The sequence below is a fragment of the Pseudochaenichthys georgianus genome, chromosome 17 (assembly GCF_902827115.2).
Source record: "Pseudochaenichthys georgianus chromosome 17, fPseGeo1.2, whole genome shotgun sequence".
Taxonomy (NCBI): Eukaryota; Metazoa; Chordata; class Actinopteri; order Perciformes; family Channichthyidae; genus Pseudochaenichthys; species Pseudochaenichthys georgianus.
The window spans coordinates 26,738,762-26,764,912 of NC_047519.1; the positions used below are offsets into that span (position 1 = coordinate 26,738,762).

General features: G+C 42.4%; 2 protein-coding genes across 2 annotated transcripts in view; one reads left to right on the forward strand and one right to left on the reverse strand.

Moving 5' to 3' along the window:
• The window catches only part of phlpp1 (PH domain and leucine rich repeat protein phosphatase 1), a 48,113-nt gene extending 35,951 nt beyond the window's left edge, over window positions 1-12,162 (forward strand). Inside the window, exons 6-17 of the mRNA XM_034104322.1 lie at window positions 1,201-1,428; window positions 2,961-3,163; window positions 3,492-3,552; window positions 4,188-4,283; window positions 6,136-6,291; window positions 6,585-6,785; window positions 7,251-7,413; window positions 7,544-7,674; window positions 8,264-8,377; window positions 8,838-9,032; window positions 9,157-9,385; window positions 9,497-12,162. Coding sequence (XP_033960213.1) covers window positions 1,201-1,428; window positions 2,961-3,163; window positions 3,492-3,552; window positions 4,188-4,283; window positions 6,136-6,291; window positions 6,585-6,785; window positions 7,251-7,413; window positions 7,544-7,674; window positions 8,264-8,377; window positions 8,838-9,032; window positions 9,157-9,385; window positions 9,497-10,807 — 3,088 coding nt within the window. The 3' untranslated portion in view covers window positions 10,808-12,162. The remainder of the gene's footprint in view (window positions 1-1,200; window positions 1,429-2,960; window positions 3,164-3,491; window positions 3,553-4,187; window positions 4,284-6,135; window positions 6,292-6,584; window positions 6,786-7,250; window positions 7,414-7,543; window positions 7,675-8,263; window positions 8,378-8,837; window positions 9,033-9,156; window positions 9,386-9,496) is intronic.
• Window positions 12,163-12,228: 66 nt separating this feature from the next.
• mep1bb (meprin A subunit beta b) lies at window positions 12,229-21,071 on the reverse strand. The gene is made up of 13 exons (XM_034104863.2): window positions 21,038-21,071; window positions 20,204-20,278; window positions 20,059-20,102; window positions 19,891-19,969; window positions 18,814-18,931; window positions 18,476-18,654; window positions 17,811-18,035; window positions 17,420-17,572; window positions 16,569-16,784; window positions 15,997-16,464; window positions 15,711-15,890; window positions 15,283-15,424; window positions 12,229-12,763 (listed from the first exon to the last, which is right to left on the reverse strand). Exons 1-13 carry the CDS (start codon window positions 21,069-21,071, stop codon window positions 12,541-12,543), a joined length of 2,136 nt encoding a protein of 711 aa, XP_033960754.1. The 3' UTR covers window positions 12,229-12,540.
• Between the last annotated feature and the right edge of the window lie 5,080 nt (window positions 21,072-26,151).

The window sequence follows — 26,151 nt, forward strand, 5'->3', positions numbered from 1 at the left end:
CACTTGCTTGTGGCTTTTTGCCTTTCATAGCCTGTCCAGCGTTTAGTTGTTGGTTTATGCAAGTCAATTTACTCCAGTCCGTTAGTCAGCTGTTTTAAAGCTGTTACCAGTGTTTTCTACAAGTTTGTTTAGTTTCTTGTTGGGCAAACCTGTTGTATGAAAATCCAGTTTTTACCATCTCCTTTTTTCTTTTGGCCTCAACTTTTTATGGAAATGTGTGCTGCATTTCTTGAGAACTTTACTGTCAGTAAAGTATTGATCCCTCATTGAGGGACCACTGAATTAGATGGTTGAAATGAAAGATGTCAATTGGTTCTGGTGTTATAATAGGTTTACTGGGTGACATTGGTACTCTATCCCTCAAAGTAATCACAGATTTATTTCTAGGTAAAACTTTTAAAGAGAATTTAACAAATCAGATTTTGCTGGCAGGAAACCAGTTTGTTCTCATGCAATGCTCAGATCATTTGAAGTGTTGGTAGAGATCCAGTATGAGCTCCCCTGCCTGTGGAAATCAGTTGACTCACTCTTTAAAGGATTGTCAGAAAAAAATTAAAATATATACAAAAATATTAATAATGCATTATATTGAATTGGGCCTTTAATCCTACTCAAGGTCACCTTACATTGCGTAAAATATGTAATAAAACAGAAAGTCAAACACAAGCTCCAGTAATAAAAAAAACAATACAATTAACAATAACAAATGAAATAGGCCACAGAGCACTCGTTAAAAATACATCAACAAAATCAAAACTAACACATATGAAAGGCGGTAGAACTAATGGACATGACAATTAATGCATTTCTAGGGTGTATTTACACCACCATGACATAAGCAAATACGTAAATGATTTGGTCAGTACTGGCTCATGGGAAGAGCCTGTGCTTTAGAGTCAAAGCTCATTGTAAACTTATAAAACAGGTATGTGGGTAGAAGCTGGGCTAGATGAGAAGTTAATCTGCAGGAATGATCTGGTATGCCTGTTAATTCCTGTAGTGGCCGGTAGGGCATTTAACCCGCTACTGTCATCTGCTGGACATGAAGTGTACTGAATGCTGAAATTGTTGCACAAGTTCTATCTAACAAAGCGTCATTGATCCTAAGCTAAATAAAAACAAATCTTTATTGAATTGCCATCTTGCCAATCGCCTCTTTCATGATGTGGTCAAACGTCTGATTTGTTGTTCCTCTCTCAGTTTGCAGACTTTCCTTTTGGACGGCAACAGTCTAGATGAGCTTCCCAAAGAGCTGGGTTCCCTCCAGAGGCTGAGTTACTTAGGCCTCTCCTTCAACCAGTTCAAGCATGTGCCGCAGGTGCTGGAGCAGTTAACCTCCATGGAGAAGCTGTGCATGGCTGGAAACAACCTAGAAACACTCACACTGCAGAATTTCAGACTTCTACAAGTCAAACACATCGATCTAAGGTACGGCAATTTAGGCATATTACAAATATTCAGAAAAAAAGAAGAGAAATCATGATCGCTTATGTTTGGGATTTTATGAATGATCTACTAGAGAACTATGTCATTAACATAATGACATATGTGGTGGCGAAGTCAATAGGGACTTGCCTTAGCAACTGGAAGGTCACCAGTTCAAGTCCCGGCAAGACCAAGTGCTACAGAGGTGTCCCTGAGCAAGGCACCGTTCCCTACACTGCTCCCCGGGCGCCGTTCAAAATGGCAGCACACTGCTCCTAACACAGGATGGGTCAAATGCAGAGAAACAATTTCCCCACGGGGATTAATAAAGTATATCAAAGTGTCCCTTAAAGTCCTCTGTAATGGTTTTTCCAGAACTCAAGGAAATCTGTTATCCCATAATTGATAGAAAGAATAACATCAAGAGGAAGCCAAAACACAAGCAGACAGCCAGACAGCACGGAATCAGGAAATCATCAGGTGTCTCCTCTTTGTTAGTAAACACATAGAGCTTGAGTGACTTGCACTATTCTTCAGTTAATACTTCACCCCTTCTCACTTTGCTTAGACGAGGTCAGTAAATACGTTTTCCAGCATTCCTGTTTGAGCAAAGATCACCTGATGAGATTGATGTGGGCTGCAGCTGTTTGTTTCTGTTGATATATTGCCTGTTAACGCGTCCAGACAAGCTGAAATGATTAGTCAATTAAACCCAGGGAAAGCATAACCATACAATTTACAAAAAAAAAACACTTAATCATTTTTTTTAAAGTAACTCAATTTCATATTAACAAAGTTCATTTTTACCAGTTGTTTAACTTCTGTTTTGGCTGTTTTTATTTAAGTTTAAAAACCAAAGCATCATTTTCCCATCAGAGGTTATTGCCTGTTAAAGGTGGGGTAGGTAAGTTTCAGAAACCGGCTCGAGATACACTTTTTGTTATATTCCATGGAATGCTCTTAACATCCCGATAGCAATGAATATCTTAAGTGCTTTGACAAAAAATCCATAAAAAAAATGTCATCTGTAGAAGCCGTAGTACTGTAAAAAAGTACGAACGGCCGGCCCGGTTAAACGGATTGGATGGCCTACCTGCCTGTCACCCTTCCATCGGGGCACAAACTTATCTCGTGCTCTCATTGGTCATGTGCGCGTTCGTGTGTGTTGGAGGAGGGGCTCTGTAAGGAAGTGGCAGATTTTCTCCGGTTGTGTATTTTCAAATTCTAGCGATCTCGAGCCGGTTTCTCAAACTTACCTACCCCACCTTTAATCAAGACAACCAATGCAATGATGTGAGGGCTGATGCTTTAGCCTGAATATATAATCCACATTCTGGTTATTGTTTAAGAGTCGGAGTGATATCAGTTTTTGCCATAAATGATGACAACTGAATATGAAACCAACTCAAGTAGCTGCTGCACTATATATCAGCCATCTCCTGAGGCATGTTCCCTGCCTTGCAAGAAAGGCCACAGCCTGTGCGGTTCAACCTGATCCAATTGGAGCTGAACCTCCTCCCTGCTTCCTCTGTCAGGTTGAATAAGATCTCCAGCATGGTGCCGGATGAGCCTGACCTGCTGAGACACGTGACTCAGCTGGACGTGAGGGACAACCGGCTGACGGAGCTGGACGCCTCGGTCTTCCCCCGGCTGGAGGTGCTTCACTGCGAGAGGAATCGCATCAGCTGCCTCAAGACCAAGAGTTGCTTGCTCAAAGGCATCTACGCCTCCAACAACGGTGGGTTTGGCTCGCAGGATTTGTATGTGTGGATACAAATACTACACTCCTCACCGCCATGTCTAAACTGAAATCCAAATAACTTCTATCCCACCTCACAGATGTCACTTTGTCCTTCTATATAACTTTGTTTCACCGAATGTCCTTTTGTGCAATTAAGTCAGTGCTGCAGTTTCATTGTCTTTCTCCGTCATCCATCTCTAACTTGTTATTAAAGAACCCCCCCACCCCCTCCTCAACGCTTCCCTCCATTTTCCATCTACCTGCTTTTGTAATAGGCCGCGTCTGTCCTTGCTGTAGGTTAATGTGTTTGGATTTCTCCCTACAGAGCTACGGCAACTGGATGTCAGTCCTGTGCCCTCTAATCTTAGTTACATGGACATCTCGAGGTAAGAGAAATCACACAAGTACAAACACACTGACACACAAGGACAGCTATAATTGGGAAAGTATTTTAGAAAAATGTTGCTCATTTATAGTATGTCCTCTCTGCCCTAAAATACTCAGGGTAGCATCAACAGTTCAGTGAAAATGGGAGAACTATCTTTTAAGGTTTTGTAACTACCAAATAACTTGCTAAATAGATCTTTGAAAGTGTGGTCGAATGTTGACGTTAGAGGGCTGTCACTCTTTAACCGTTTCAGCCCTGACCTTTCACATGATCTCTAATTGTTATGTTAGTGATAGGCCCCTTTACATAGAGTCCTTGTGGTCAATAAGGAAGTAAACGAAGAAAACTCTGCTTTTTAACTTCAATTCTTTTTTCCTTTCCTACTACTTTAAGGACCTCTTAAGAGTTGAACATGTTTTATGTGTCTGGAACACAACACAGCTGAGACTTACGTTACGAAAATATGGAGACAAAAAAAGCAATCTTTCAATCAGAGCTAAAGTTGCTTCCTTTGTTCGATTTTAGAGCAGTACTGTTGGGAATTCAAGCACATGCAATATTCTGGTACATTATGCAAGCCATCTCGCTTTACAAACCGAGCGTAATTCATCATCATCCCCTCTTCTCATGTAGGAACCATATGGAGTCTTTGCCTGAATGGCTCTGTGAAGCGAAGAAACTGGAAGTTCTGGACTTGAGCCACAACCTCATCACTGAGCTCCCGGCACGGTGAGTCTCTCCCTCTCAGAACATGAGTCTGTAAATGGAGTACTGTGCTGCATTATTCTTCATGGCCTTTGTCGGAAAGTCATCTATCCCCCATAGGGCCTCATAAATCACAGAGATAGCCTGTGACCTCCGTCCATCCTCTTCCTTCCTCTTGATACTGCCTTTAGAAGGTCAGATTCAGCTCACCTCCTCTCTCTGTATCACATTGGTTTTGTCAACCTTCTTCCGTCTGATTCTCTCTTTTCATTTTCCTCTGTCTCTCATCAACGGGTCCCCTCATGTCTGCAGATTTATTTTTTACCCAATAGGCGTTCAGTGTTTCTCAAACTTTTTCATACCAAGGACCACTTAACCAATAAAAAAACACTCGCGGACCACCTAACTCCACAAATATCCAAAAAACACATCGTTTTTTTACAAATCGCCTGAAAATGGTAAAAACAAGTGGCAACATGTGTGATGAAGGTGTTTATCTGGGCTATATCATGCAATCAAAAGTGAAACTTAAGCTCGCTCCATTGGAGATATTCCCGCGAGAGTGCGGAAAACTTAAATGTATTTATTTATTTCAAATGTGAAATGTTACCAATATACTCACAGACCACTAGGGGGCGCTCACGGACCACACTTTGAGAAGCACTGCGTTAGAATGATGAATTTCAGCTGCAGGCTACACTAGAGGCGCTGCTATTTTTCCGTTTTCATATCCTTTCCTCGCCCCCGTTGTCACCCTGCACATTTCATCATTTCAATGACTGTTTCAGCCTAAATTCAACTCATGTCATGCCATTTGTGTGGAAGAATCACGTGTTTCTCCCTGATCAACAGTGTTGGGGAAGTTACTTTTAAAAAGTAGTGTTTGCTCGTTACTTCTTTAAAAAAGTAATCCCTTACTTTACTTAGTTGCTAAAGGAAAGTAACTTTTTACGTTACTCGTTACTTTTACGTTACTTTTATGTTGCTCGACTTTGGGCAGAACCCCATCTCTGTTCCTAAATGTGTAGGCTTACATAAAGTTCTACTATGGAGGACATAACAGATATTTCTTTTGTGCTCTTTATTATAAAAAAATGCCACAGAGCACTTAACAAAACATTGGGCTATAGGCGTCAACACCACCACTACACAATAATATCAAACAATATCAATATAAAATCATAATCATTAAGGGTTACAGGCTAGCCCCAAAATAGGTGCAAAGCTAGTGCAAATCATATCAATAGGCTACTAAATAGGCTTGGACTCGAAATATCATCATTTCCCCGGGGATCTTGAGCTACTAGCTTCATGCTAGCATGTTTTCCTTTCAAATGCTTGGTGAGGTTGGCAGTTGAGTTAACGGCAGTGGACACAAGTTTCTGTCCAGGGCACAACGTACACCTTACACTCACATTTTCCCCCTTAGTTTCAACAAGTTCGAAGTCATGGGAATACCTCCATCCCTCGAATGTTAGCGTTGGCTGCGCCTGCTTCTCGCTTGCCATCACTGTTCTTCAGTCTTCATACCACCACCAGCGGCCAGCCTCTATCACGTACAGTGTGGAATGAGAGCTCGTGCCTAATGCGTAAGCACACAGCTGAGTAGGCAGTGTCACTGTCACTCGTCCCTGGGAAAAGTAACGTTGCGGCGAATTGAAGAAGAAACTACGTTACGTTACCAAATTTTCCGTAGTAGCGCGTTACACTACTTTTTACCCGGCAAAAGTAGTTACGTTACACCCAACACTGCTGACCAACAACGTCACCATATATCTGTCATTTATACATCTATCTATACGTTCATAACCCTGTATTTGTTTATCATTAATGTTCTAGTACTGACCCAACCATCTGTATATTCTTCCTGCGGCAGGTTGTTATGCAGCAACAGTCTAAGAAAGCTGAGTGCAGGACATAACCAGTTGCAGAAGCTGCCTGAAAGGGTGGAGCGCCCTCTGCTGGAGGTTTTGGACGTACAGCACAATCAACTGGTGGAGCTGCCCTGCAACCTGTTCCTCAAATCTGACAGGTAGCATTAATCATCCGCTGAAGTGATTTGTCTTGATCAACTAATGCACCTGACACAAGAAGATTAAGTGTAGCAAGAGATTAAGATGAAGGACAGAAATTATGAATAGGATTTTAATCAAGGGCTAGATAGATATCCAAGGGCAACGATGACAGGCCTATAAAAAACAACCGAGCAAGGCAAGGATGAGAGAGGGGGAGGTTTTAATGGAGGTCATAGAAGTAGGATTCCATGTAGAAGTTTGAAATTAAAGTGACTCAACTTTTTTACTCTACCCTTATTATTACTTTCAGTTTACGGTGTGTAAATGCGTCAGCCAATAAACTAGAGCACCTGCCGCCATCCAGCCTATCAGAGGAAAGCAACAGTATCCTGCAAGAACTGTACCTGACCAATAACCGGCTGACAGATAAGTGTGTACCCCAGCTAACCGGCCATACACATCTTCGTGTTCTGCACATGGCCTACAACCATCTCCAGACCTTTCCAGCCAGGTAAAGAACTTACATTATCCTTCGTTTACTCTTCTCTTCATTTCTGAAACTGTATTTTTCATTAAGGCTAGAACTAACAATATGTACTAAACAATTAATGTAATGTGACATTGTCTTTAAATTACATCATAGTGTACATACTCTTTCTTTGACATTGCTGTGGCTATTGGCCAACATATACACAAGATATATTAGCGATTGATAGCTGGCCGATACATATCTCTATCTTTACGCTTACTTTGAAATATACTGTATGAATATCTTATATTCTATTTTAAAAGGAATACTAGTAATTGAACAATTATTATTATTTTCTACAGAAAACCAAAAAAGGAAGATAATAATTTACAAGGATATAAAGAATGAGTTATGCAGTTAATCTGCACATGAAAAAATGACCCATTAGCTAATGGATTTATCATCATTGTACATACTGAACTGAAATGCTTCCCCCTCGTTCTTCAGTAAAATGGCCAAGTTGGAGGAGCTGGAGGAGGTGGACCTGAGCGGGAACATGCTGAAGACTGTGCCCACAACCATCATGAATTGCCGGCGAATGCACACACTCATCGCCCACTCCAACGCCATCGAGGTGTTCCCTGAGGTCATGCAGCTGATGGAGATGAAAGTAAGACAGTAGTAATGCATCATAACATCTCTGTGCATCTTAATGTACAGTAGGCGTACGAGACCCCCAGTTTGAACTGTGTGAGTGAGTGTGTGTGTGTGAGTGTTCACATATTTGTCTCTGTTGCCAGTGTGTGGATCTGAGCTGTAATGAGCTCAATGAGATCACACTACCAGAGAATCTGCCTCCAAAGCTTCAGGAGCTGGACCTGACTGGAAACCCCCGTCTCAACCTGGACCACAAGACCCTCGAGCAGCTCAAGTATGTCATTGTTGGTCTCTGGAGGTCTTTTGTTACTGTAGTAATGTGACTATAACCTACATTTTGCACAGAAGTATTGCATTTTTCATCACGTGTTGTATTAGCTCTGTTTACATTTAGGTTTAAAGGTTAAAAGGCTTCATTGTCATATGCAAAGCTACAGTGTAGTTATAGCAATAACAATGTTAAGTCCCTGGGTCCTCCAACAATGCAACATAAACATCTATAAGACAAAAAACTATTTAAAAAATAAGAAAACTATAAGAATAGGTCAAGAAGTAATGTAAGAGATGAGCTAAAAATAGAAGGTAAAATTAAATGTTATACGGTGAAATAAAATACTGCTTATTGTAATAATCGATACATTTGTGAGATTTATATATTTTTGTTACTTGCAGTTTTTTGTTCTTCTAACATATTTATTGCTGTTTTTATGGTCCAGTCTCCCAAATAACTTTATTTGTACATATACTTATCTAACCTTTAATGGTATAAACCATTGTATAAAAGTACCCTGAGTAAAATACTGCGAGTGGCTCCTGTGTCTTTACAGTGAATGTCATCTATTGTATGTTTTGTTGTTTTTCAGTAATATCCGCTGCTTCCGTATTGATCCGCCTCCAACCTTCTCGTCGAATGAGGCATCTGGTGGGCCTGCTGTGTGGAGTCATGGTTACACAGAGGCCTCGGGCGTTAAGAATAAGTGAGTCAAATTCAGTCAATGACAAGAAAACCAACCACCTTCACACTAATCCAGTGAAGCAACACTAATCCAAACCTCTCGAGGACGTGCATTGTTAAAGCCAGAGGACTAAAACGAGGGAAATATTGAAACGGTGCCTTTTGTGAAAAATCAATCCTGCATACTTCCGTGCCAGAATTATTTGTATGGGCTAAAATGTCAATTCAACACTTTTAACGTGCTTTCTAAAGGAGTGATTCGAGCAATTGTACCTAATGTTTCCACTTAAGTGTTCAATCACATCTGCTTTGATGATGGAAGTTCTGCTGTACAGTCAAATGACCATAGTTTTCCCCCATGATTATTAGTAAGTGTGGTACTAGATCAATGTTGGAGAACAGTGGATTTTTGAATCCCTCATTGTTTCCTCACTGAGCACATGCCTCAATAACGCCATGGCCTTCTTTTGATTTCTTTTCAGACTGTGTGTTGCGGCTCTTACAGTGAACAGTTTCTGCGGGAGTCGTGAGGCTCTGTATGGTGTGTTCGATGGTGATAGGAATGTGGAGGTGCCCTACTTGTTGCAGTGCACAATGAATGACGTGTTGGCAGAAGAAATACACAAGACCAAGAGCGAAGAGGACTACATGACCAACACCTTCCTTGTTATGCAGAGGTACAGTACATGGCACTTTTATCAATTCATACTTTTCAAAGTTCTTGCACAAATTACATTTGAAACAAATTGAGACTAGAACTTTCAAATATTGACTCTGTCCACTCTTTCTTTGCCACCATAGAAAACTGGGAACTGCGGGGCAGAAACTGGGTGGCTCAGCGGCTCTGTGTCACATCCGCCATGACCCCACTGACCCCGGGGGCTGCTTCACCCTCACAGCTGCTAATGTGGGCAAGTGCCAGGCCATCCTGTGCCGTGATGGAAAGCCATTATCGCTGTCTCTGCTACAAAATATTGGGCTTGAGGAAGAATACCGCAGGATCAGGCAGCACAGGGCTATCATCACTGAGGTAGACATCCTTGAAATCCCTAGTATATTGAAATCGATGTAAAGTACATTCATGTCATTTAAAATACAAGCTGCATCAACTCAATATTGATGTTTATACTCTATTCTACAGGACAACAAGGTGAATGGTGTGACCGACTCAACGCGAATCATGGGTTATTCCTTCCTCTATCCATCGGTTATACCCTGTCCCTACGTGCAGACAGTCACTCTCACCCCCCAGGATGAGTTTTTCATTCTGGGTAGCCGGGGCTTGTGGGATGCTGTGTCTCCCACCGAGGCAGTGGAGGCTGTTCGAAGCGTCCCTGACGGCCTGGCTGCTGCGAAGAAGCTGTGCACGCTGGCGCAGGGATACGGCTGCACCGACAGCCTCAGCGCAGTTGTGGTCCAGCTCAGTGTGAGTGAGGACTGCTGCTCCTGCTGCTGTTCAGAGCCTCCCCAGCCCCCTCCCAGCCCCGGACTGAGCCCCTACCCCCCGTCGTCTTCTGCCATCAAGGAGCGGCCCTCAGACGGCTCCCTGCCAGTCCCTTCCTCCTGCAGTGAAATCAGCAGTGAGATCAGCACCAGCGAGATGAGCAGCGAGGTGGGCTCCACAGCCTCATCAGATGAACCACCGCAGAGCTCCTTGGTGCAGCTGCACGAGCAGCCCCACCATCCAAACCTCCCCCTGCACCATCAGGCCCACTCGCTGTCCCTGCAGCACCAACAGGCCCACACAAGCTCCCAGCACTGCCAGTACCTGTTCCCGGGTTCAGAGCTGCCGTCTTCCCGCAGCTGCTGTGCCCTCCATCCTGCATGTTTAGCGGGGTCCTTCCAGAGGCAGCTGTCCAGCGCCACCTTCTCCAGCGCGCTGTCTGACAACGGGCTGGACAGCGAGGACGAGGAGCCCATCGCCGGTGTGTTCTCTAACGGGAGCCGTGTGGAAGTAGAGGCGGATATCCACTGCCTCAAAGCAGAGTCCGCCTCCTCCTCATCACCGCAAACATCATTACCTTCATCCTCCAGCCAAGAGGGCCCCATGCTGACTCACCCCCCTCCACCACCGTGCACCCCAGAGCCCCTGGAGGAAGCGCTCGCCATGGGCCTCGGGGAGGCTGAGAATGGGTTCGAGAGAGATGAGTCATGGCAGGGAGTGGGAGCAGGAGGCGGGGACGGCGGGAAGTCTGCAGGCAAGAGGAGGCCAAATGGGTCGGTGGCACGTCAGGAAAGAAGTCACAACCTGATTGAGGTGGCCGCTGATGCTCCCTCTAAGAAGTCGGGGGGTTACTTCACAGCTCCAGCCCAGCCCGACCCAGATGACCAGTTCATCATCCCGCCGGAGCTGGAGGAGGAGGTGAAGGAGATCATGAAGCAGCATCAGCAGAAACAGCAGAAGCCGCCTGGGACCGATCAGCCCACAGACTACTACGACACCCCTCTCTGAACAACAACAACACGACTACAGCCTCATCTCACTCCCAGCTGCAGCATGCACAGAAGCTTACTGTACCATTGACCTAACCAGTCTGATGTACCGAACATGGACACAAACAAATGAGTTTCCTCAAGAGGCTCTAAAATGCACAGTTGGATCATTCTTCTTCTTCTTTTTTTTTTTAATATAGCCTTCTTTTCTTTAAACCGCCACATCATTGGAGATCATGCACTGTAACCTGACCCTCCCACTTCTACCCAAACAACTCGTAGAGTTTAAAAAGCAAATGATCCCTTTAATGACACTCAACCCTTTTGGAAAGGCTGTGGACACAGCTTTTGATGTTCATAGTTGTGCCCTTCTCAAAGACTGTGTAACGTTGTTTTTACATTAGACGACCAGCTGAGTATGTTTGCAACACTAGTCTTTTTGCAATAGCATTAGCTCGCCACAACACTTGTTTATATGGATAACAGTTCCATGGTTTGTTTGTTTGTTTTGTAAGAACTTACCATATCTTTTAATGTGAAAGCAGTGAAGTTGCTGAAAGAACTTTTTAAAACCGAGACGCATCATCTTTTTATTATCAGTGAACTTTGTTGAATGGTACACCAGTAATACCACACTTAACTGTTGTAGATAGGGCACTTAAAATACTGTATTTCTTCAGTAAATCATGGCTCTTGGCCTGTAAAATGGCATAGAAATTTTTTGTAGAAATGTGAAATACTAACTCCTAGGAGTTGCATACTCTTTATGGTGACTCAGTCACTTTTACTAATCTTCTCTGAGAGAAACGGTGATTTTTTTCCAATGATTGTAAATAAGAGAAATGTTGTATACTGATGCTTTTAAAAGGAACTACGTACCTGTATGTCGGTGAAGGTTTTAGTGGTGAGGAGGACGTGAGGTTCACCAAGAATTTGCTAATTTGCTGTTATGGAGATGTCACCCCCTCTTTTTATCTTACAGCGTAGACCCACAAATACGACACACACATACACACACATACACATGTTAATGTGCAATTGCAGGTCAGAAAAACCCAACATTCCATGCAATATAACTACACAAAGTTGCCATGGTTTGCTCCACTTTGTTTGATTGTGATGTCCTGTAGTCGTCACTGTATCTAATGAACACTAATAGACAGATTGTTGCATGCACACTTGCATGCACGCACATACATATACAAAAACACACAAACACAGACTCCCACACACAATATTAGTCCCAGCTCCCTCCTACAGTAACTGTTATCACCGGCATGACTGTGTCAAGTTCAGTAATACAAACAAATATATCCACATGGAAAAGAGATGTTCCTGTCTTTGGTATAATAAATTTTAAATTTGTGAATATAATTCATGCTGTCTTGGATGTGTCTTAATGATGAGTTTATGTTAAATGTGAAAAGATTCATATTAGACTTTGGAATTTCAAAATAATTTATTTGAAATGAGGATCTTGGTTTGCTTGAGTGTTTTTACATTGAATGACCAGAAGAGGGCAATCTCACACAGTGGTATGATCATCTTCTACACAGTATGGAATTGCTTTACCTTTAAGCACTGGAGTTAAAAGTCTTTCATCTAGAAATGCAAAGTGGTTTATCAAAAGCATTGAACATGAATGATCAATTTAGCATAATCATTGAACTGAAAATATCATTTTTTTTCTCTTACATTTATGTGGTTTTCTTTTGTTCAAAAAGTTATCAATGGAAAGTTGAGGGACTTGCACTACACTTTGTAATTGGCGCCTGTGTTTTCCAGGACAATACTGTTGCCATCACTGCGTTTCTTATACTTCTTCTTCAAACAGATGACACTGACTGCTGTAACCACTAGCATTACTCCCAGTACAGACAGAGAAGAGGCAAGTGCAAGGGTGGTTTTATCTGAGGTTGAGCCCTTGTGCTGACAGCTGTTCCCGTAGTGCCACCAGTCATCGCCCACCACACATCTGGAGATCAGAAAGGAGAGGATGAGAGACAAAAATGTACCCAAAGGTTTCCCCGGCATTTATAGAAAGTGATGGAAATTGTGTGGAAGAACTTACAGTAAACTAATGAAACAAGTTGAAAATGAATCAAAAAGGAAACGTTTTGCTATATTTTTCTAGCTTCATTTATATGAAGTGCTGTTCGGGGAAATTGACCATCAAATATTGGTACCAGTTCTAATCAAATGTTCCTGAAACATTTTATATAAAAAGGGACAGTGTGTAGGGCTTGGGGGCATCAATGGTTCTGTTTTTGTCGTGGTGTATCCTGATGTAGATTTTGAAGGGGATCATTTTAAGGTTAATGAAAAAACACAATGATAAAAAGTAAAACACAGAGCACTGAAAAGAGTACCAAATATTACACAGTGATCCCTTTAAAAATGTGTTTTGCAATGCGCTTATTTGCTTTCTAGGAGATAATTATAAGATACAACAATGTATTATGTACTGGGCGCGAAAGAGACACCTTTTTATTAAATTTTAGAATTAAATAAATTCAGCCAGGTATTTCTTTATTGATTTTTATTAGCTAATTATTTTCTCCGTTAATAGTTTTTGTGCAGCAAAAACCTTAAAGGGGACCTACATGTATCATGCAAAATGCACTTTTTTTTTCTTTTATACATAAATATGTGTCCCCGGTGTGTCAGGGAACTCACGCAGCATCAGAAAATAAAACCCTCTCTTTTCCTTCGTACCCTAATCTCTAAAAACGGGGCTACAACGGAGCTGATCCAGATTTGCGTCCGATATGACGTAATATCGGAAATGTACTTTAACACCCACGGCCCTATCAGAAACAATGCCCGACTGTTTTGGACGTAATATGGTCGGTGCATGTTTACATTAGCATCGCTAGCACTCAGAGCTAACCAGGGGCGGACTGGGGGGAAAAAGTGGCCCGGGGATTAATTGACAGACAGGCCCACTTAATGCGCGGCATGTATCGGCCGGCCGGCGACGAAAGTATGTTACTTAACAAAAAACCCTATGCCTTTAATGTTATTTTGGACAATTATTCATATAGTAATCACATTGAACCCTTGAGTTGCCTAGAGCAAAAATAGTTACGGCATATATTTAGTGATTTTAATGTTAACAGATCATTGATGCAATAACATTTTGACCAAATTTGCCTGACTTGACACATGGAATAAAACATGGGCGATGTACGAAGCATCCTCAATGTGGGTGAGACAATTTAACAGGGGGTGTGGGCAGGTGATGGACCTCACCTCCTCTAGGGGGGTCCGGGGGCAAGCTCCCCCGGGAAGATTTTTTTTTTTAAATGTTGAAGTTAAATGCATCAATCTGGTCCATTTTGAGAGCAAAATTAGGGACTAAATCTATGGCAGTCAGTAGGGGCTTGGACTGTGAGCCGTAGGGTCGCCGGTTCAAGTCCCCGACCAGACCTATTTGGAGTGTGGATTTCTACTTGGAGAGGTCCCAGTTCACCTCCTGCCCTGCCGTGGTGCCCTTGAGCAAGAAACCAGACAAGGCTGTACCTTTAGTAATGAATATTACATGTTGTGAGGAAATCTTTCCACCAATAATTCCAATAAGTAATCCAAAATGTATTCACTTCAGGTTTACGAAAGTAACTGTAATCAGATTCCGTTACAACCCAACCCTGGCCACACCCCACTGGGCTGGGCTGGGCCGGAACACTTACAAATGTGGGCCGGTAGGATTTAGGCAAAAAAAAAAAGAATTTTTTTTTTTTTTAGAAACTTTTTTTTTTTTTTGGCCCTCCGGCCCACACACAGCACCGGCCCACCGGGGAAACTCCCGGTATTCCCAATGGCCAGTCCGCCCCTGGAGCTAACCTGTACAGAGCATGTGTGTGAAGAAGCAGGACATAAAAAGGAACTCACCTTGTGGTGTAACCGGCAAGAGAGAAAGCCTTTGAGCTCCATACTGTTTCAGAAATAATCCTTGATAATCCATGATATGGCGTTTCATCACAGCAGTATTTAGTTTAGTAAGTAGCTGCTGCCGGGTCCCGCATGAGCTCAGCCCCCTCCTCTTTTTTTTGTATCAATTTAATAAAAAAATGTAAGCGTAATACATCAAATCAGCACTTTTGAAACAGGAAGTGAAATAGAGAGATATGAGGCATGGCTAGAATCGGTGATCTGTTTGGTATTTTGAGCAAAACACTTCATAGACATGTTTTTTTATATATTTATCTGAGACCTATGCTATTGCCTAAAAATAGCATGATAGGTGCCCTTTTAAGATCTATAAAACAGCTGATTTCTTTCATACAAATATAGTACAAAATAGACAAAACCGATTGAAAACGTGTCTGTCTTATGTTGCATTGATTTTTACTCATTGGTTTGCATAACATGGAAGCTATGAAATAAAAAAATGAAATTATCTTATATTATAATACCACAAAGCCATGAAGAAGAGCGTGAGAATGTCTTTTGCATTAACAGCATAGTGATTGCAGGGTCAGTCAGAGCTCTCACCTGCAGGCAGCCTTCCCTTCAGCCACCACACACACACCCTCATTCAGACACTGCACATTGAGGCAGACACCAGGGGGTGCTGTGGTGTTAGGTTGCTGGGTCGTGGGAGGTAGAGGCTGGCTCAACGTCAAATGAGACACATCTGAAGAAGAAAGCAAATGAAAGAGCAGGTATTGCATTGACTGCAGTGTTTTCTGACAACTTTGTGAATAAATCATGGGTGTAATCATGCCCCACAGGTGGTAATGATCACACAAATATGCAATGTCGTGCAGTAGCCCATGATGATTATTTAGCATATTAATGAATACATATTTTATATGACAGGATGGGTGTGTTTCTTTTAACATAAACAGCAATACAGTCCTCATAGCTTCAAAGGGACACATGAAATGTATTGAGTTTATAGTGCAATACGGTGCTTTTACCCTCCATGGTAAGGAGAAAGATGGCATCTCCCCCCTTGATAAAGTCCCTGCTCTTGGCTCTGAGGTGGGTGAGATACACTACAGTGCCGGCCCCTGGCCCTCGGAAATACTTGGACCCATCTGTTTGTGTGACCTCAACGCCCACCTTGCGAGGGTCGTCCCAGAAAAACGTGTCGGAGCCTGTTTAAAGGAATATTGAAAGGTTTTACAATATAGTATTTTCATTATTTTGTTTCATGTAAACAATCATCAACCTGAATCTTTTTGACAGTTGATGTTGCTGCACCTGTTGGCTTCATGTTGGGGTCAGTGGTGACACTGCGCTGGTTGGACATGCGTTTTTGGATGTGTGCGTGTTGGTCCATCAGCATCATGGTTATCTGTTTCCAGGGGCATGGCCATTTCTGTCCAACATCGCCTTCACGGGCCACTAAATGAGCGTAGGCCGACAGCTCCCCAGGGTAGCCTGTCTTACCGCTGGGGTACAGCTCCATTTGGAAGGTGTAACCTTCCTTAGAGGTGAATGGTGGGCTGAAGATAGATGTGTTTGCCGGGGTGTTGTCCATAACGTTAGCGAAGTCTTTCACCCGCCATATAAACTCTGGGCAGGTGGTCTCAGAGAGGTTGATGTCATCCAGTGACAGTCCTCCTGCTAAGGGCCCAGAACCCTCTTTGGTCCCTTGAAAGACAACTCGGAATTTCTTTTTGACGTCAAGACTCACATGGTGCAGTTGCCACTGCTCCTGAGGGGACCCTGTTGAGATAAAACATTGATTTGATTGAAAAGCAATTATTTGATAGCCACACTTCACAAGCAAAATTGTAACACTTTGAGCTGTAGTGAAATGTAAAATGTACCATCTATGGTCTGTATAAGGCGCAGTTTTCCGTTGGGGTTAGTTGTGTCATATTCTCTGACATGGATCTTCAGTGAGTCGCTGGGGCCGGCGCTGTTGTAGTAGAAGAACTGCAGACACTGGTATCCTCTTTTGGGGTAAAGGATCCTGCCCTCCAGTAGAGCCGTATCCCCATTACTGGCTGCACTAGTGTTGAAGTGCATGAAATACCCCGAGCCTAAAGATGCAAATTTCACTTGATTAAAAAGGTCAGTACCTAAGCATTAGGTCTACATTTTATTGTAATGCTTTTTGCACAGAAGGTTATAAGAAGAAGGTTACAAGCCAATGTATCATATAGAAATGATTATATAATGTATTAACCGTGATCAAGTCTATCTCAAAGACCGTTCCCTTCCAAATGTATATTTAATATAGGAGATTTGGAACAAAACATTTTTGAATTGCATTTTAGAGTTCAGTGGTGAAGAGGCTCCATCCATTCAACAAATAAATCAAGTGGTTATCTTTTAAAATGTGGGTGTTGAATTTCCCTCTATTTTTTCTAGTTGCTTTGTAGTGGAGGCATTTTATCATTTATTTATTAACATGAGAATGTCATACTAAGATGACAGTATCAAGAAGGTACCCACTTGATTTGGCTGCTGAAGCGAGACTCTAGCTTTGGAAAAACCTTTTACAGACAAGGGCTGTTTTTTTATCACCCGGAATTGTATTTCAATTGTTTTTTCAGACATGCAGTATAGGTATATGCATACGTTTCGGAGACAGACTTGAAACAAATGAAAAGGTAAACCTTTGATGCAGAGCTGTGCAACTGACTACACCATGTCCGTGCACAATAATTCTCACCGGTGCATTTGCCCATGTTGGAGTAGTCAGTGTTGGGTCCTCCCTCAGCTTTGGCAATCCTACCCCAGTCTGCTGTTTTCCCTTCTCCCTGGATCATACCGCAGATGTTCTCACGTTCAAAGTCACATGAGTCCAGAAAAGTGGACCCTTCGGCTATAAGACAAGACAATAAACATCCACAGGTTTAGGACTTTGAACTGCTATAAACTGATCAACTATTCAGGACAATGTTTTGCTTATCTACCTATTTCCAAACAAATCTAAAGATAAGCCATCTAATTGACATTTAAAAATGACATAAGAGAATACGGTGTAAGAAGAATGGTGGTATGAACTGGCACAACACTTCTGCTCAAGATAATACAATTTCACTTTTGTTGTTGCCTCTTACTGCAGTTATAGAGGCGGTGCAGCTTGAGCAGGTCGCTGTCACTGAACTCCATACGCTGGCCAATGACATCACTGAAAGCAGGGATCTTGGTGACGATGGTGGGCTCTGCCTCTGTGCCATTACGGAAAGCGTTTTTACTGTAGTGCATCATGGAGCCGTAGTCATAGGGCACACCCAAAGAGCTGGAGGTGGTGTCGTCGTAGGTGTTAAAGTTGTGTTCCTTTCCTGTGGATCAGGAGTAAAGAGAGGTGTCAGTGCAGTTCCTTATCACAATGTGGGGGTGGATTAGAGGTGTTCATTAGGATCACTAATCAAAGTCGCCTATCATGCTGAACCTCTTTAAAGACCTGATAAAACATTGCTTATTCATCAAGGTACAATTTGCTTTAATGACAGATCATAGGAGGAGCATAGGTCAATGCAACCAAGATACAAGATGTGATATTCCTTTATGTCCTCATAATGATTATCTAGCTAAGATTATTCAACAAGTAAACAACAGATGCATCAATCAAGCAATACATTAACTGCTGGATGAAGTCCTATGTAACAAACTTCTTCAATGATGTGTGCTTTTTTTTTACTGATTTATTAGAGTATGCATTCAAAGAATCATCAAATCCTTTATTCTGCTTTAGTTGTCAAAGTAGTGGCAGGTTCATTACCCTCTAAGATGCGGTCCCACATGATATTAACATAATCATCACGGTCTGCCCTCGACTGCTCATGCCAGAAACCCAGAGCATGAAGGAACTCGTGTTCAATGGTGGCAATGCGGTCACAGTTACTCCCTATTGACAATCTCTGCTTCCCAACTCGCCGGTTTCCAACAGAGGAGAAACAGCTTTTGGATCAAATACATTCAAGGCTTTAATGAACATCACACTGAGAACTTTAGTTTGAATCATAGAATACAGTATAAATAATGAATTGATCCTTGAGAAAGTACATCTTGTCCTGCCTTCTAAAGACCATAACAGAATACAAATTCGTTTTTCCTTACCCGCCGCCTTTGAAGATTGAAATGTAGTTGTCTTCTCCGCTCCAAGGATTGAACTCAATGCAGGTCTTGAGCCGGTACTGCTCAAAGGCTTTCAGAATCACACCTTTTGCATTGATCTCTTCAGAGAAGATGATAAAGCAATTATGTTGAAGGTTATGAAAAATGTCTCACAGATCCTATACTATACTGTATAAAGTAATGCTGTGAATATTCATAAAAGGCCTTTAATTATTTAAATGTTAAGGTTCAAGATCACTCCCATAAGACTTGAATGTCTGAATCGACTGTAAATGACTGAACATCAAACATACAGTACATCATACCCCCTGTGGTGTACATGTTCTCACTCACTCGCTCTAACGCTTTGAGCACAAGTTTGACATAATTAAATATAACATACCAGTATATACAGATAATGGAAATATTTTTTCAAACAAAATCAGTTTGTTTTAATGTTTCTGCTCGTTTAAACATTAGTCACTTAATTATGTGTTAATGCACACCCATATAACATGTAAATGTTTCCTTATTTGGTCATTAAAAAGTATTTCTGGTTGTTTCTATATGTTGTCACTTGCAAAAACACAAGCTCAGTCTATAGCAAAGAGAAGTGTCACCACTTTTCTAAATATCGTATTTCAATGACATAAGAAGAAAATAAAAAACTAATTTAGGTAGGAATTCTTTTTTGACTTTTGCAATTGCTATTATTTTTTACATATACAACAGTAGGGGCAAGGGGACCTACAACAGTGAGGGAGTGGAGCCAATGTCACTAAAACACAAGGGCTGAAGTCACTTAAGATTGTGAACTTTTTTAAAACACTATATAAAATACTTAACTGCAAGTCCTGCATCTAACAATGTACTTAAAGAACCAAAAGGTAAAGTATTCTTTATGCAGAACGACCAGTCATTATTCATCATTGTATGATTGGATCAGTATTATCAATACATTGACGTGTATGCAGCACTTTAAAAACCTAGTTGGTAAAGATGAAGCTTTTATAACTGCTTTACTGCATGTAGTGTTGGGTGAAACAGCTTGTGAATCCAGGCGGCAACAGCCACTCTTACCTAAGTCATCTTCCATGTAGTATGGGATCGTCTTTGGCCACCTGTACTCATCTCCTATTATGGAATTTCTCGTTTGCCTCTGTAGCAGTCAATAAAAACAATCACGAAGACAGGAAATTTAACAGCTTTATTCCATATCGAAAAATAAATGAAGTTATATTGACATACCTCATCAAGCACGATGTCCCCCTCTACAAGATTCAACCCTGCGTCTATGGACACCAAGCACAATAAACAAATGGTAAACAATGCTCTCTGAAAAGTACATAAAAAAACAATAATGGAGGTATGAGGACTAAAAATGTCGACATACCTTCATTGATGTCAAAAATGTCGAGGTCACGTCCACCGTCAACATCATAGTCTGTGAAATTGGTAGTGAAAATAACTGTTCAGAAACTTTACTGAAAAGAAAGAAAATCAGAATAGTGACAAAAGTCAATCTTGCTTGAAAAACAAAATAACTCACCTAATATTTTTGTTGTGGGCTAAACAAAAGATAACAAAAATGTTATTAATTTCAAGTTGATTTAAAGTTTCCAGTTATCAAACTACAGTACAACAAAATGAACCAATTCCTCACCAAGCAAAGGGTAGCACCACATAAGAGGCAGGCAATGTGAAGAGCAAATACACTCGTAGGTTTTCCCCCTGCCATGTCCTAAAATGTCCCTCTACATGGGACAGTGCAGACGACATGTACTGAGCTATTACTGAGCAGAAATAAGAGAGGTGCATGCAGGGGATAAAATGAAAGTGTATAATTGACAGAGCTGTAGAGGTTCTGGGTTATAGAGCAACTTTAAACTTCTCTGCTATCTGTTCACACATCTTTATACTTTTGCAGATAAGATGCATACAAACACTACATAAATCATGTAGCCTACTTACATTCCAGAATAAGACAAAGGAACAACGTAAAGGGAGTAATGTACTGTATTCCTAAATTATAATGATTTGTTTTAAGAAACTTTTCTTACAGTTATAGATATTAATTGCAGCTGTTAAAACAATGATTTTGCTACTTTTGGTATGCTGCCTCCAGAAATTCTTGGGCAGTTTTGTATTTTCCTCAGGGCTCTTACAGGCAGTACAAAGCTCATTACAGGCCAATGTTTGGTTTATTCTTGTCATATATAACCATTACCTTGGACTCTCTTGTTGCAAGGCTTCATGGGCATTTATGAAACGGCAGCTCTGACATAATGTACTAGTTCTATACAATTCCTTTGTTCTGCCCTCCAACAGTTACAGCTTAGAGCAGATTGCAACAATATGCTTTTTGAATACTTAATACTTAATCTTTAGTTAATCCCTTACACAGCAGCACATGCAGAAGATGCACACAATGTTTACTGCCTATTGTTAACACTGCTTTGTGCTACATCGATTGTTGACTGATAGAATATGAACCTCGGGTTCTTATCAACACAAAATGATTACATCAAATCATACCCCGCCGTCACTGTACTGACTCCAGAATCCAATCATGGAATCAAAGAAGCATAATTATAATTGCCACTCAGCTGTCGCCAAAATGAAGTGGCCAAGGAGGCTTGCATTTTCTTTGAGAAAGGGCAATTTTTTTTTAACCTCAAATAAATTAAAACATGCAACAGCCTCCATAATGCGTATTAACAACAGCACAAGGCGGCTGTTTCAATATCAAAGAATACATGTATTAACCAAATATATTTTGAATTCTCCCTATATTTTTCTGTCTCTCTCTCCCAACAGTATGTGCCTGCCACACTGACAAAGAAGCCAAGGTTCCTCTTGTTTAAACCTTGAAAATGTTTGTAGGTATTGTCCTCATTAAGGCCATAACATACTTTAGTCAATCCACTTTTTGGAGGTGGTTTTTTGCAGATATCTAGAGTTTTTAAATATACGTTTTAGCTATCATGCTCATGTCTTAGATCATTCAAATGTAGAACCTCAGTTCAGAATTAATTTAAAGGGGCCCTATTATGCTTTTTGGGGGGTTTTCCCTTTCCTGTAGTGTCTTATTATTGGCTGTTGTGCATTTAAATGGTCTTCAAAATCAACTAAAATCGCAGATTCCCCTCCAGAGATGTAGTGTTATCACTTTGTAACACTCGCACTTCTATTGGCTAGCGCTCCAACACATTGTACATAAGCTAAGGGGTCAACAGCTCAAAGCAGATGATCAATCACAACCGAGCCGGCCGGCTCACCAATCAGAGTAGACTGGGCTCTGGTTTCAGACAGAGGGTGAAAAGAGGTGCTTCAGCACAGGCAGTATGAGAAAAATAAAGCACTTTTATATCATTAAAGCTTGTAAACATGTCATAGTAGAGGCAACAAATACAACTATCAATCTGAAAACTAGAGAATGCAATTCCAGAAGAAATTGCTAGTGGGAATGCTTTATGCTGAAATGTAATGTGTAAGATCGATTTCGTTATCGTATCATCGGACCTGAGGCCGTATGTCTTGGACACTCAGGTAAAGAGAGGGGCGGAGTTGTCAACTGATCACCATCTGGTGGTGAGTTGGGTCGAGTGGCGGGGGAAGCCTCTGGATAGACCTGGTAAGCCCAAACGTGTAGTTCGGGTGAACTGGGAACGTCTGGAGGAGGCCCAAGTTCAGGAGGCCTTCAACTCACACCTCCGGCGGTGGTCAGGGAAGCCGTCCGACTGAAGAAGGAGGCCTTCAGGGATTTGTTATCCCAGGGGACTCCCGAGGCAGTTGCAAGGTACCGACAGGCCCGAAGGGCAGCAGCCTCATCCGTGGCCGAGGCAAAGCAGCGGGTGTGGGAGAAGTTCGGAGAAGACATGGAGAAGGACTTTCGGGCGGCACCAAAGTTGTTCTGGAAAACTGTCCGACACCTCAGGAGGGGGAAGCAGGGGACCATCCAAGCTGTGTACAGTAAGGATGGGACGTTGTTGACCTCAACTGATGGAGTGTTGGGGCGTTGGAAGGAACACTTTGAGGAACTCCTGAACCCGACAACTCCGCCCTCTATGTTAGAGGCAGAGCTGGAGTATGACGGGGGATCAACACCAATCTCCCGGGGGGAGGTCACTGAGGTCGTCAAACAACTCCACAGTGGCAAAGCCCCGGGGGTGGATGAGATCTGCCCGGATATGCTGAAGGCTCTGGGTGTTGAGGGACTGTCATGGTTGACACGTCTCATCAACGTTGCGTGGAAGTCGGAAACAGTACCGAAGGAGTGGCAGACCGGGGTGGTGGTTCCCCTTTTTAAAAAGGGGGATCAGAGGGTGTGTGCCAATTACAGAGGCATCACACTACTCAGCCTCCACGGGAAAGTTTACTCCAAGGTACTCGAAAGGAGGGTCAGGCCGATTGTCGAACCTCAGATTGAGGAGGAACAATGCGGATTCCGTCCTGGTCGTGGAACGACGGATCAGCTTTTTACTCTCGCAAGGATCCTGGAGGGGGCCTGGGAGTACGCTTATCCGGTCTACATGTGTTTTGTAGACTTGGAGAAGGCGTATGACCGGGTTCCCAGGGAGTTACTGTGGGAGGTGCTGCGGGAGTATGGGGTGAGGGGGTCTCTACTCAGGGCCATCCAATCTCTGTACTCCCAAAGCGAGAGCTGTGTCCGGGTCCTCGGCAGTAAGTCGGACCCATTTCCGGTGAGGGTTGGCCTCCGCCAGGGCTGCGCTTTGTCACCAATCCTGTTTGTAATATACATGGATCGGATTTCGAGGCGTAGTCGTGGGGGAGGGGGTCTGCAGTTCGGTGGACTAAGGATTGCACCACTGCTTTTTGCAGATGATGTGGTTCTAATGGCTTCATCGGTCTGCGACCTTCAGCACTCACTGGATCGGTTCGCAACCGAGTGTGAAGCGGCTGGGATGAGGATCAGCACCTCCAAATCTGAGGCCATGGTTCTCAGCAGGAAACCGATGGACTGCCCACTCCAAGTAGGGAATGAGTCCTTACCCCAAGTGAAGGAGTTCAAGTATCTCGGGGTCTTGTTCTCGAGTGAGGGAACAATGGAGTGTGAGATGGGCCGGAGAATCGGAGCAGCGGGAGTGGTACTGCAGTCGCTTTACCGCACCGTTGTGACGAAAAGGGAGCTGAGCCAGAAGGCAAAGCTCTCTGTCTACCGGGCCATTTTCGTTCCTACCCTCACCTATGGTCATGAAGGATGGGTCATGACCGAAAGAACGAGATCGCGGATACAAGCGGCCGAGATGGGTTTCCTCCGCCGGGTGGCTGGTGTCTCCCTTAGGGATAAGGTGAGAAGTTCGGTCATCAGGGAGGGACTCGGAGTTGAGCCGCTCCTCCTTCGCGTCGAAAGAAGCCAGTTGAGGTGGTTCGGGCACCTAGTTAGGATGCCACCTGGGCGCCTCCCTAGGGAGGTGTTCCAGGCACGTCCAGCCGGGAAGAGACCAAGGGGTAGACCTAGGACCAGGTGGAGGGATTATATCTCTTCGCTGGCCTGGGAGCGCCTTGGGATCCCCCAGTCAGAGCTGGTTGATGTCGCCAGGGAAAAGAAAGTTTGGGGCTCTCTGCTGGAACTGCTACCCCCGCGACCCGACCACGGATAAGCGGGAGAAGATGGATGGATGGATGGATGGATGGATGGTATGATACAGCGGCTTTCTCTAAAATCTCTTAACCAGCAGGATACTGGACCCGCACAATCCCTGGGGATCCTGCAAAGAAGTAATACTAACTATAATGTCAAAATGGTTGTGAAACTGGCCCATTACAGTAGAACTAGGACAAAGCTCAAAGCTCAAGGAAACAATCAAACACAGCTGTCCCATTGATGCAAACTTTGTTATGTAGTGTCATATTTTGGGCTGTGGTGATTACTTATTGATGTTTCCTGGCCTCTGCTGTATATTGCTCAAAAGATGGATTCATGCATTATATGTAACTATTAGAGCAGAACTTATGCAGTTCAGGCTCTGCATCTTTCCCCCTGTCACTGAACCCAAGAAGATGTAATACTAATATGTGGAGCAACTGAACATCTTTGCCAGAATGAAACCAGGTATACATTCCTGGTATGAAATCATGGTGCACCTCACTCCCTTATATGTATCAATCTCCCGTTACAGTGAAGTCCATACTAGAAAAATGCTTATGATATTGCAGTTTGAACATGACGTGAATTTTAGTAAGCAAGACAAAAGGCAAAGCTTAGTTTCCCTTTACTCACTAAACCAGCTAAAAACCAGCACAATTGAAATGCTTCTGTATTCACATAGGCATACTTCTTTATAATAGAGGCAGTACTAGTCACTCACACTTATAGAGAGAAGGGCTTTAAATAAAATATATGATCTGTATATATGGGGCTGGGTAAATCATGTTCACTGACGCCAGATGAGATCAGTCCTGCTGTGAGCGCCTTCAGCTCAGCAGGACTTCAACCTTCCCTCCCCCACATTAATAATAGGCTCACTCCTTTCATTGATCTGGGGATTAGAGGATGAATGCATCCGTACATTTCGTCCACATTCATATTTTAAAGTTTACACATGGATAGCATTTGGTAAAAAGGGTTTTTGTACACAGCATCTCTGTTAAATCCTCCATTCAGTTGAGGGTTCCAGCAATGTTATATTACTTTTCAATTAAACGTTGAAGGCATCAACGTACCTATACCTAGGATAAGAGCCCGTCTGAACATATAAAACAGTCATACACATGTATCAGCACGCAAAAATAGTTTTAAAATGAAAAGGATCATAGTTATTTGCAGGTTGTTTTACTGAAAAAAACCGAATTTACGACTTCATCTATGAGCTCTGAATTTGTATTGGTATTTATGTCTGTGTGTGGGTTTAGTTCTTTAAAAAAGCAAACTCATAACTAATAAATCCAAAACTTCTCATACACACAAAGATTATGGCTAATGAATCTAAACAAATGTAAGTAAGAAGAAGAGCTGAAAGGTGTTAGCACTTGATGGGGGTGGTCCCTTTTAAGGGCAGGCGATTATCCTCAGGACTTTTAACACAGGCCTTTGTGCCTCTCATTAATATAAAAATAGATCATCATTTCCAAATCAATGTGAAAAAAAACACCTTGGGTTGCTTGTTTAACTGTGCAGAATCTGAGAGTATAGATGGTTATGCATGGTTTATGTATAGTTTGTTTTGAAAATAGACTTATTTTTTTAAAACCTAAGAACAAAACACAACCTTTTAAAATCTAAAATGGGACAAAAGGAATCTAGGTGAGAGTTGTAGGAAAGTAATTGACAAGTATTATACATATACAGAAATGAATGTCCTGATAATTTAAAACACA